This window comes from Ostrea edulis, chromosome 3 (genome assembly GCF_947568905.1).
Source record: "Ostrea edulis chromosome 3, xbOstEdul1.1, whole genome shotgun sequence".
In the NCBI taxonomy this organism is placed as follows: Eukaryota; Metazoa; Mollusca; class Bivalvia; order Ostreida; family Ostreidae; genus Ostrea; species Ostrea edulis.
The window spans coordinates 39,396,949-39,409,785 of NC_079166.1; the positions used below are offsets into that span (position 1 = coordinate 39,396,949).

General features: G+C 33.7%; 1 protein-coding gene across 1 annotated transcript; it reads right to left on the bottom strand.

Moving 5' to 3' along the window:
* Positions 1-236: 236 nt before the first annotated feature.
* LOC125677528 (T-box transcription factor TBX22-like) lies at positions 237-9,668 on the bottom strand. The gene is made up of 8 exons (XM_048915637.2): positions 9,251-9,668; positions 8,713-8,815; positions 4,751-4,867; positions 4,495-4,651; positions 4,119-4,259; positions 3,607-3,671; positions 2,226-2,314; positions 237-652 (listed from the first exon to the last, which is right to left on the bottom strand). Exons 1-8 carry the CDS (start codon positions 9,429-9,431, stop codon positions 252-254), a joined length of 1,254 nt encoding a protein of 417 aa, XP_048771594.2. The 5' UTR covers positions 9,432-9,668; the 3' UTR covers positions 237-251.
* Positions 9,669-12,837: the final 3,169 nt, after the last annotated feature.

Here is a 12,837-nt window from a genome sequence, read left to right on the forward strand (position 1 = left end):
CACACATAAACGTGTGTCATTGTTTTTGGTGTGTCTGTGTTGTTAGTGCTTTGTATTGTACTCGATGCATTTGCTAACTGGGTATTTTTAAATTTGCAATCATCAATTAATTATTTATAAAGTAGGCATAGCACTGTAGAGTTAATTTTTACCTTGCTGATTATAATTGAAAGTGTATCACATCGTTCAGCATCTTTTACATCATTACCTCGTTCAGATATATACAAATTAGGATGTAGAATGCGTAAATACTATTTATTCAAGGAGTATCTGAACATGTGCAGTAGATGAGAAGAGACGTTTGGAGATTGAAAGTCACAAGTCGGGGAGACTGGTAGGGGCATTTTTGAACACCACTCTGGAGTATCAGATGGGCGTTGTGACGGAGACCGTTCTACACATCCGGGGTTGTGCACAGTCTGTGTTCCACCTTGAAAAACGTCTGCAGTTGTGTTGGATTCACAATTTATACATGGAATCTGCATATCTCTGTGAGATGACGGAGGTTGAACTTGTAGAAGATACGGATATTTCAGCATATGATCAGGAGAAACACTGCTGGGAGAAGTATTGTTCCAAACACTAGTTAATAGTCTCATTTCTTTGCCAGTAAGATACAAGGCGAGTCCTTGGTCTCTCTCGTCCTGATGCTCTATAAAAAAATGGAATCGTCACATCATGGCGAACGTTAACCACTGCATGATGACCATTGAATACACAAAGATGAAAGACGAAAGAAAATACATTTTATTGCTTTGATTATCGGATTATCGTAATTAGTGTCACACATGATCCTAACATGATCCTAACTTGAATGATGTTATATTATGTTAGATCAGTTTCATACTTGATTAGTATATTGTCCTATATAACACGACAGGTAGTATTTATCAGTGGCGTAGCTTCCATTGAGGCAACCGAGGCAGCTGCCTCGGTAAAAAAAACCCACCTTTTACGTTGTTAAAATGTCGATAGCTTCTGGGGGGCTGCGCCCCCCCCCCAGACCCCCTGCCTCGGTAATATTCGAACCCAAGCTACGCCTATGTTTATACAATGTAAATATATTGTTCTACAGAGCACAGAGGTACGTCCAACGTCTATTATTTAGCTGACTCGAATTAGGACTAACTGTAAACCGCTACTCTGCCTTATAGGGTGGAATTATAGTGAAATATGTAGATGCTTAATACTCAAAGCCTACCTAACATCACTAAGGCCCAGGAGAAATTACACACAACATTGTGTGTTAATGGAGAGGAATAGGGTTTGCTATAATACTAGTATCCTACATATGTGTCGGATTGGAATCGAATTGATGCTATGCTAATGAATTGTCTACATTGTTCATTTTGGGGATACATACATGTACTGTACCTGTCTGGATAACGTTGTATGATGTTATCAATATGCATAGTCATCAATATGCATTGTCTGTTGATAAAATTCTTTTGTCGTTTATGAGTCTACCCATGCCCTGTATGTGTAACAGGAAGGAGGAAAATGCAACGTACCCGACCGGGATTCGAACCCTGACCCACTGCCTCTCCAGTCAGTTGCTCTACCTACTGAACTATCTGTACACCGGCAATAGAATCTGTCTGACCACTACATATGTATGTTTCCTTATATGTAATATCAATTTTTTCTGGTTTTGTTGGTATCACACCTAAATATAGAATTTTAGGTGGAAATACCTCAATATGAAATGCTGATAAGAAATCTGTGGTTTTCTGTTTTTGTCTCTTTTTTCGTGTTTGATGAGTTAGGATTATCATGGGTGTGTTTATACCGGAAGTACATGTTCCCTCTTGAATGGAAGAGGTTTATCACACGACTATCAAAATGATAGCAGCTGTATGCTGTCTTTAAGTTTCCATCTGATTAATTTGTTGCTGTTTATAACACACATTTCAAATGGGATCAGGGTATCTTGGACTTTTATGCCAATCCTGTATCCCACCTGTTAAGTGTGATCCATTTCTGTCACATTACATTTCTGTTAATACCATGCAAATATGATGTCTCATACCTGGGATCAATGTATTGTGGGAATATTGATATACTACTTATATGTTGTCTTTAGCAGTTAAGGAGGACTGGATCATTACGTGTCTAGTAATACGGGAGACTATAACATATGTGCTATCTTCTATCTGGGACTGAAGTCTATGAGAATATCGAGGGGAAATACACATAAAAGTGTAGCGTAAATATTGATGCCATACCTGCATGTTGTCTTTTAACTGGCATCGGATTATACTGAGGCCTGGTACCCCGTGTGGCGAAGGAATCCAACATGACTTCTAGCGAACTTCTACAAAATATTGATACAATTTTTCCAAATAGCATGTAATAAAATTTTTTTGTATCATCTTTTCTATCAATATGGAAAGGTGAAGAATATAAAAACAGGGTAAACACGGACCCTGGACACACCAAGGGTAGAATCAGGTGCAGAGGAGGAGGAAGTATCGCCTTCATACACACTGTTGATGTATGATATATATCTTTTATGTGCATCGAAGGTCCATGCATATGCAATGACAAGTATTCGTAGAGAATTTCTAAAGCAATGGGTATCTCCTCTATCAGCTCATTAATCGTCGAAAAGGAATTTCATGCACATGTCCATAACGCAGCTAAATATGGTATACACGCCATAATTGATCTTAAAGTCTTAAAGTTTAGTCTACAAAAGGCTACATGAACGGTGAAGATAATGAACAGTGATCAATCTCATAACTCATATAAGAAATACGAATTAGAGATGGGCAAACACGGACCCGTCGATATACCAGAGGTGGTATCAGGTGCCTAGGAGGAGTAAGCATTCTCTGTCGATCGGTCACACCCGCCGTGAGCCCTATATCTTGATCAGGTAAACAGAGTTATCCGTAGTCAAATTCAGTGTGTCAAGAACAGCCTGACTATCGGTAGGAAACAAGCCAGACAGCATTTGACCCAATGATAGGTTGTATTGGCAACCTAGATTGTCATAACGACCATAGAATTTGCAACAAAGATGCCTTAAACGAGACTGATGAAATCTCTACATATATAGAAAGAGACGGAAGTCGGTCTTAATCAGTAGCTCATAACAAAACACCACACGGTTATTTTTCCTTATAAATACATCAAAACATAATAATAAAAAAGGTGCAGAAAACAAAGTGGGACTAAGAAATTGATGAACAGAGAAAAAGCCCATAGTCCTCCCCAGCTCTATCAGTAAGTGACAGTCGACAGTATCTTAATTAAAGGACAAAAGGAGAGTTTTAACTGTGAAGTGATTTTCAGCACAAATGAATTAATCTCGTGATTAACACAGAAGCTGTTCACTCGCTCATCCAAGGACACAGTCGTAACATAATATCACACCATGTCGCCTATATCAAATCAGTATACGTAAAAGCTAGATTAATTTTTTTTATCGCTCATCGGCACTTCTTTGTAGATGATTTGAATGAGGTAAAAACAATACATGTGATTGTAAATCAAGGGATTACTTATCAAAAAAGATAAAAAACGTAGCCAGACATATCAGTCTAATCGAAATTATCACTGATTTGTAAACAAACGAATGACCGATTCACATCACTACTGTACCTGTTTTTTCCGGCCTCTCGAAAGCCCTTGGCGAATGGATTTCTGGCTATCTTCAGTTTGGTTATCTGCAGAAATAGGAAATGATGGTTTGTCTTGCAGATTAACACCACTGATAGCATGTATCAGTCACTATTGACACTATGGCAGACACCAGGGTGTTAGAAAGATTATTAAGATACACAGATCAAGTATTGGCTGAGCATTGATCACTTGTTTGATATTGTGTCAATATTGAAGATTATATGGGAGATTGCCAATGTTGATATTTACTTTTGATAATCTTTATGTAAACATATTTGATTAATGTACATTCATAAATTTGCTGAATCTTTGTTGCTATACTTATGGATATACTATATACAGATTACGATATCTCATGAATGGAAAATAAGGTGGTGTGTTTCTCGCTTATATGCATACAGTAATAATACATAACCAACATATTTTTACATTAAGAAATATCATCTTGCTCAGTATACCTTACCTTTTCATATAATTAACAAAATATGTACCTCTTGATTTTGGTAAGCAGTGACTGCGGTGAATGATGTTTGTGGAAATGACGTCATGAAGTGACGAACTTTAATCCCATCAGCTGATATTTGGTGCACATGAAGTCGAGGTACGAAGCGTTGCATGGACAGTAAAGAAATCTGCAGTAATTTTTAATCGGATTTGATATAAATTGATAGAGCAAAAATAGAGAATTCTACGACAAAGTTAGAGTCTTATTTCTGAATTCAGAATTTTCTAACTTGATTTTTTTTGAAATTGTAATTACTGATCTTAATGTTTATTTTCTAGTAACAACATTTGAAATTTTGCGTACTTTTCTAATCACCTTCTACATCAAATTAAATGATTAAATAAGAAAAATGACTAATGTACCTGTCCATACTTGGGCGAGTCGTTGTTGGTGAGTTTAATTCTTTCAAAAGAAATAATTTGTGTTTCAAGCACTGAACCATTTGCTGGTGAATCTGGATGACGATAAGTCTGATCACGTATCATTTCATCTCCAAGTCCAGATACCATCCATTTTGAACTAAAACATCATACGAAATTCATGTAACCGCTATCAGATTACAAGCCTTTGGAATAGATTGATCAAAATCATAAAGTCATAGAGTCATAGATGCGATACCTGTGATACACATAACGATACTTCTGCTTGTCTATCTGTGAAAACTCTAAAGATACGGTGTATTTGCAACTAGGGTCCAGTCCGTGGAGTTTTACTCTGATTGCAGGAAACATTCGCCTGTAGCAGATGAAGAAACGTTAACCGTATATATCATTGTTTAATTTCCATATTCTTTCAAATCTTATGGGAGTCCATATCAAATATCACTTACATGACATGTTTACCATGAGTATGACAAAACTATCAGTATGAAAAATGATTTGGCATAGTTTGTAAATGAGTATTGGTTTCCCAAGTATTTAATCTTTTAATATGATGGGCAATGTAGTCAAGGTATTGCATACAAATGAGTGAATGTTTCTTGTCGTGGGGTAACGTGGTTTGGTATGATATGACGATATCTAAATCTCAGAGTAAATGATTTAATGAACATTTGGATGAGGAATATCTGCTTATTCCATTAAACATAGGAGAGCAACTAGACGTAACCGTGTCATCATCAACGTTTCAACCCTTGTTTCATAATTTGGATGTGAACGAGTTAGATTATAATGAAAACTAGCTCTCCTTGCTGCTTGCACCATAAAATGTCTTCTACTATATCATGAAAACAAAACGATACACTCAACTGTTATTACTACTAATGAATCAGTTCACTTATAAGGAATTTAGGAATGCTTTCAGCCATTTTTATTTCTTAGTACGTTTTGACATCAACAGACATTGTGAATAATTTCTATGCAAATTATGCATATTTCCCATGTTTTAGTGAACAATCAATTAACAATTTTAAATGTAAGGTAATTGCTTTATCATTTTAAGTGCAAAGGCCCAATTTTCTGTTTTTTATTGGTTAAAACAGTAAAAAAAAACAACAACAAAAAAACCCCCTGATCATGACTTATGCAATTACCATCCAGACTAATACATATCATGGAATGTAATTTACAAACATCAATATCTAATTCATTGTTTAAAAGAACACAGAAATGTTTGTAGAACTGCGAGAAATTTAACATACAATAAACATTAGATTCAATTAATCAATTAGATGAGTCTGATACAATGACACATTGGTAATTACGAAAGATATTCAATTCATAAAAACATCGTCAAGTCACAAAGAAGAACATGATACATCGTCGATTTATTATTGTACGCGAGTACTTAATATCGCAAAATAACTTGTAGACGTCAAATTGCTGAACATGTATTTGCCTGGTGGACTGTTCATCAATAGTTTAAAAAAAAACCACCATATATTTCAGCAATATAAATAAGTGAGTAATTTTATTTTGCGAATGGCACATACTCGTATAAATTCCGCGAAGAAAAATTCTTTGTGTAGATTTAGGAATTTACAATATTCTGGAAGGAATACATGTTTTAGTTTGTTTGTATTGTGGAAGCATAGAAATATGAGAATAATTACGTAGTTATATAATCGAGAAAATTGATTCTGCGGAAATTACTCAGGTTTCCATTCTTTTATCTCGCATAATGCAAACAATACATTGTATACAAATATGTTGTAATATATACATGTAGTTTATATGTCAGACTGAAAAATTATTGCTTTTATCGAGAAATAGAATATATTGAAACTACATATGCTTATTAATGACAAAAGATTGGTAAAGATTTTTTGTTCTGTATTTAGTAAGAAAAAACAAGAAGGAGAAAACGAGTTGTACGTCACACAGTTGTATAGGGAGATGGTTTTCAAAACCAAAATCTGAACGTTATCTAATTGAGACAACTGGGGGTGTTTATTTTTAAAACTTTGCTACGATAGCGTTACGGAAATTTATTGACAAGCATTTCTTTGACAAATAGTAAGACCTCGATAGATTTACGCCATGAAACCACATTTGACTATTCATATGATGAATCCCATACGTTCGAATCCTGATGTGCACTTTTAATATGAAGTTGCAAAACCATTTAGTAGTTACCGTCATTTGTCCCTTGGAATAATGAATTCAATGTCAAGGCTTACATGTACTTGATATTTAAAGTTTGAAATTTTCATTTGATCATGAACATAATCAGATCTCATCACCTCTCGTAGAAGTGATTCAATAACTTTATTTAGTCAATAAAATATGTTCTGTATGTACGGCAAGTATTCATATAGTGTTTTGTAAAACAGCAAACAAGAAATAACCGAAACACAGTTCATAATCGAGGTGAAATGCTGGAATTGAATATAAAAATTTGTATATGCTTCTGCGAATTTCAATTACTTGTTTTATTCGAAAAAGTGGATAAAAGACTGTATTTGTTTTCAGATTTATGTCGTTTATAAAAGTGACGTAATATATTAAATGAATCACTAGATATAAATAAAAAAGTGTGGGCTCATGATTTATTTAAATACATATGAATGATATAGAGTAATTGATTTGGAAACCAGTTGCTGTTCTGCATAAACTCTACCAATAGAAATGATATGTGTACAATATAGAAAAATAACTATACAATAGAAATGTAAACGAAATATAGAAAAATAGCTATACAATAGTGATGTCATTAAAATATATATTTAAAAAAAACAACAACCATACGATATGAATATAATTAAAATATAAAAAATAGCTATACAATAGGACTACCATTAAAATATAGAAAATAGTTATACAATAGGGATGGAATTAAAATATAGAAAAATAACTTTATAATAGGGATGTAATTAAAATATATAAGAATAGCTATATAATAGGGATGTAATTAAAATATATACAAATAACTATATGATGAGTATGTATTTGAAATATAGAAAAACAGCTATATAATAGGGATGTAATTAAAATATAGAAAAACAGCTATATAGTAGGGATGTAATTAAGATATAGAAAAATAGCTAAACAATAAGGCATGTAATTAAAATATAGAAAAACAGCTATATAATAGGGATGAAATTAAAATATAGAAAAAATAGCTATATAATAGGGATGCAATTAAAATATAGAAAAATAACTATATAATAGGAATGTAATTAAAATATAAAAAAAAATAGCTATGTAATAGGGATGTAATTAGAATACAAAAAAAAAAACAAACAAACTACACAATAGCACGTTACCAAAATAAAATGAATAACAGAACTATAGAAAAATTATTTTACTAAAGAGAAGTAATAACTATTACTAACTTTTGTATACAAAACTGTCTATCATACATTACAAATTCCAATACAAATCGAATATTTGATAAGTATTCACTGCACAAATACTAATTCCTATGATATTTGATAGCTTTCGAGCCTGTCAGTAAAATACCGATATCTTTAAGAATTTTTGGTTCCAATCTCACGAATCAAATTGCTGAACAGATAAGCTACATAATAATTTGGTATATTATTGCTATGCTATAATTGATTTGAATTTTATTAAAATGTGGATCAAAAATTAGGTAATGGTAGACGAATATATCAGAAATTGAAAATTAGGAAGATTGATAGGCTTAGTTTTCAATCTATTGATTTTTATTCTATTTCATATATCATCATTACCACTATTCTTGATATGATCATTGATATTATCATTAAGATTACTCCTAATCAAGACGGTGAACAGGGAATCGTTACTCATACTTAAATACTTCTGACGTTGCCAGGGGTCCGTGGCTGTCCTGTTCTAGATTTTATATTCTTATAGAATTTCTGAGATTGATCTCTGTTCGCTATTTTTAGCATTTTCTTGATCACAGTGGTAGTAGTACACGGTAGTAGTATTAGTGTTACTAGTATCATTAGTAGTAGTAGTAGTACTAGTATTAGTATTATAGCAGTGGTAGTAGTAGTAGTACTAGTAATTATATTTATTTTTATCATTATTATTACTATTGTAGTGGGAGTAGGAAAGCAGCATCATTATGATCATTTTAGGACAAGGTAGTTACGTGTAATTCCTATAAAACATAATCGTATAAAGAAAGTGGGTATATATCAAATAACTAACCTTCCCGTTTTTGTGATAATCATCTCCGTTCCTAAATTGTGGAAGGCATGCCACAAATCATTCTGACACAGTTCGATCTGGAGTTTACATTCGGCTGTGTCATCTGTAGGGACAAAAGAGAAGAAAGTTATACATATAGAAACATTGTGTTGTCCATCTTAATAAAAACCAACAGTAACGAAACAATATTCCATTGTTTGTTTATGTACATAATGTAAATTTCTTATTTTCTTATACCCTGAGGCCAATTTTATTGTGAACTAATTTTATGGAAAAAGATTAATATTTGTATGCTGTAAAACGTTTTTGGTACAAAGACAAGGAAAGATCCTAAGTGAATAAAAAATTGTTTCGGTGCATTAATCGAAGGGATCTGAGTCTGAAAATTAATTCATCTTTCAACTTAAACAAAAACCAAAGTTTCATACGTGAAAAAAACAAAACTTATAAATCCCCCCAAATGTAAAGTAAAAGTACATGTAACTGATAAGTACATGTAACTGTAAAGTAAGAAACAATATGATATTTCTAAAGATACCTGCAATAGTGTGCAGCGCGGGGTGGAAGCACTTCCTGATTGAGTGCTTCTTTGTCGGATGTTCTCGATGACAGACTCCCAGGTCCTGGCGCCGAAAGTCTGCATGGCTTTCCTTAGTAACACCTGGTCCTACAGCTAACAGACTGTCGATACTGAAAGCCCTAGCCTTAGCACTTAGCATTGTTCTGAAAATCCTCCAAAATTTATATGAACATTTACTAATGTTTGCAATTAAATAATGTTAACTGCGAAACAAACGCGTGTCTGTATGATGGCTGAATTGTATATATCTGAATTCAAATGATGACTATAACATGGCCAGAAAAGGATTATCTGGTGCTTCTGTTTACCCTGAGATAATAAATGCTGTGATTGTTTTAACAGATCGCACCTGTGTACGGAAGATGACCCAGTGTTTGATATAATAAAGGACTCCACACGGGGAGTATATCGACACCACTGTTCTAGTGAAAGTTCTGATTAACATGTAAAGTTTTAAAAACAAAGAGCTAAGGGTTCTAAGGGTCTAATTATGCCCCATCTCCAAAGAACTGTAGATGATAAGAGCTTTATTTGCCCATCCAAATCAATAGTAATACTTTTATTCTGAAGGCGAATGTGACACTGTTTGATTAAAGTGGTTTAGATTCGGACTGATTACATAAAAATATCGGTATTTTGATATAAAAGATAATTTCTTGCCGTCATTTTTGCAGAAAATATCAACTTCGGCTTCCAAAAACTTTATAATCATGCTATAGATTTTCCATTCCAATACCTTTACATAACGGAAACAATTGGTTACAATCTGTTGTCTATATGCACTGAATCGAAAACATTCCAAAGAAATAGCATTTAAACTGAATTTAACTAACCTTGAAGAATTATGTCATTTTTTTTATTCCACTTACTCCAAATGACCAAATATATTAGCGACAAATAAACTATACGGCATGATCTATTTTTTGAAAAAGTAGATTCAATATTTGATTTCAGATTTCAGATTTTGAATTTCATTGTGTTATCATGTATATAGTTTTCCAACATGACTCCTGCTGCAAAGTTTCCATGATATGTCACTTTTAAAAACACTCCTCTGTTTCATTACATGCCGGTCTATATTCTCTATAGAACTGATTTGAAATATATGTAGGTAAACAAGCTATGAAGTATTGTCAATCACAGGTCGCAGTAGCTCAGTGGTAGTACATTCACTTCACTTCATGAACGAGAGGTCGTGAATTTGAGCTCCGCTCGTGCCACGTACCACCGCTTCAAACGTAAGACGTAAACATAGGGCACGTTTGATTGAACAACTCGAGTTTCACGAGTTGCAAGAATTGTAAATAAAACGAGTATTTCATGACACTAGTATTGAACACGGGTTAGAAAAGTTTACTCCTAACTTTAGCGGGAGCATAAAGTGTTCAACATGAGAAAGAATGAAAAGAATTATTGACTTTGACATGTGAAATCATAACTTTTTGGAGATATAAAGCAAATTACAATGAGAAAAAAAAAGATACATATAACTAAAGCTTAAGTGACTGATTATATATATATATATATATATATATATATATATAAAGCACAAACAATTATAACACCCAACCTTACGTTTACCCCTAGGATCTAAACGATACATGTGATAATCAATTAATTAATATATAAATCACTAAATAGTGATCACAACTAGGTACTGAAAATTTTCGCTCCAGCCCGGGGTCGAACCAGCGACGTACGGCACCCACCGCCTAGCAAGACTGTCAAACCAATGCGTAAGTCCACTCGGCCACAACGACTTCCCTAAAAAAGGAAGTTTTGTTATGCTCCTAAAGCGCTACTTATATACACTGATGCAATCTCACACAGTCGCTGTGTCATTCAGTGTTTAAAATATTTTATAAGGAGAGTGGATCTCTCGATGCAATTGTATATAATATTTAATATAAAGCACAAACAAACAATTATAACACCGTAGGTCGCTGGTTCGACCCCGTGGCCACACACATCTATATGTTCACTAACTTTATTTTTTCTGTATTCGGGTGCTGAAATGTGTTGTTTATGAACTCGTATACGAGTTCGCAGAGTAGTTCCAGTTTCACCGATATAATGTTTTCCACAGCCAGCACATGTTATTACATAAATTAAATTTTTTGGTGGAGCACGTCATATCTGAATTTACCGTAAATTCCTTGTTGTTAAATTTGAACAAATTTCCTTCCCTTAAGTATGGACACGTTCCGCATCGCCGATCGTCACATTTGGTAACGGTGGAAATTTTTCTGTTGGACTTTTCCTGAAAATCATATTTACATAACAGTATCCTAAGATTTTTCGGTTGTCTCTTGCTGTTGATAAAAGTATATTTCTTCATAAATCCCCCCATTTTTTCATCTGTTTTTAGTAGGTCGTTGAGTTGCCGAACGATAGGTGTAACATTAGAGTTCCTTGGGTTGTATGTTGTAACAAACGGTAAAATGTGTGAATTTGTTGTGGGATTGATTTTGGATTTATTGATAAGATTTTCTCTATTGAGTTCTCTGGCTTTCTTGATTCTGTGGTTTATAAGTTTGATTGGATAATTATGTTTTTGTAAATAACTATAATTCCCCTAAACGTTGTTCTCTAGTAGGTTCTTCGCTAACGATGGTACATATTCTTCTGGCGAGGTTGTAAGGTATGACGCGTTTTGTGTGTCTTGGATGCGAGGACGAAAAGTGTAAATACTGGTGAGTGTCCGTGTGTTTGTAAAAAATATCTTTAATTATTTTATCCTCCTTTTTGATAACAGAAACATCCAGGAATGGTATACAAGATGTACTGTAATGTTAAACTTATACGGTACCAATTTTGATGCACCAGATGCGCATTTCGACAAATAATGTCTCTTCAGTGATGCTCAACCGAAATCTTTGAAATCCGAAATAACTATGAAGTTTTAAATCTAAATATAGCCAAAAACAGCGTGCCAAAAAAGTGGAGCCAAATTCGTCCAAGGATAAGAGCTATGCATGAGGGAGATAATCCTTAATTTTGAAATGAATTTCTAAATTTTGTAACAGCAATTAAATATACATCCGTATTTTCAAGCTAGTAACGAAGTACTTAGCTACTGGGCTGTAGAGACCCTCGGGGACTAACAGTCCACCAGCAGAGGCCTCGACCCAGGGGTCATAATGTTAAACTTATACGGTACCAATTTTGATGCACCAGATGCGCATTTCGACAAATAATGTCTACCGAAATGTTTGAAATCCGAAATCCATTGTGAATTTTAAATTGATATCCAATTCGTTTAGAATGTTCTTAAATTTTTTCAAATCCGTAATGTCTTTGTTCCAAATAATGAAGCAATCATCCAAGTATATTTTCCAGCTTTGTCTTATATATAGACCGAATTGTTCATCAAATGATTCTTTAACTTTTTGGTATAATAAGTCCTCTAAATAGCCAAGTGTAAGTGTGGCATATGTTGGAGCCATTTTGGTTCCCATTGCGGTACCTTTATTTTGAAGATAGTGTTTGTTGTTGAATGTAAAAACATTGTTTTGTAGTACAAGTGCTGTTGCCTGTAACATAAG

What these genes read in the sequence shown, in the direction of transcription:
- LOC125677528 (XM_048915637.2), bottom strand. Translation starts at nt 9,431, where the DNA reads ATGCTAAGTGCTAAGGCTAGGGCTTTCAGTATCGACAGTCTGTTAGCT. An exon ending in ACTCGCCCAAGTATGGACAG is followed by an intron (nt 4,260 to 4,494) that starts GTACATTAGTCA and finishes AAATTACTGCAG; the next exon opens with ATTTCTTTACTGTCCATGCA. An exon ending in CTGCTTACCAAAATCAAGAG is followed by an intron (nt 3,672 to 4,118) that starts GTACATATTTTG and finishes CTATTTCTGCAG; the next exon opens with ATAACCAAACTGAAGATAGC.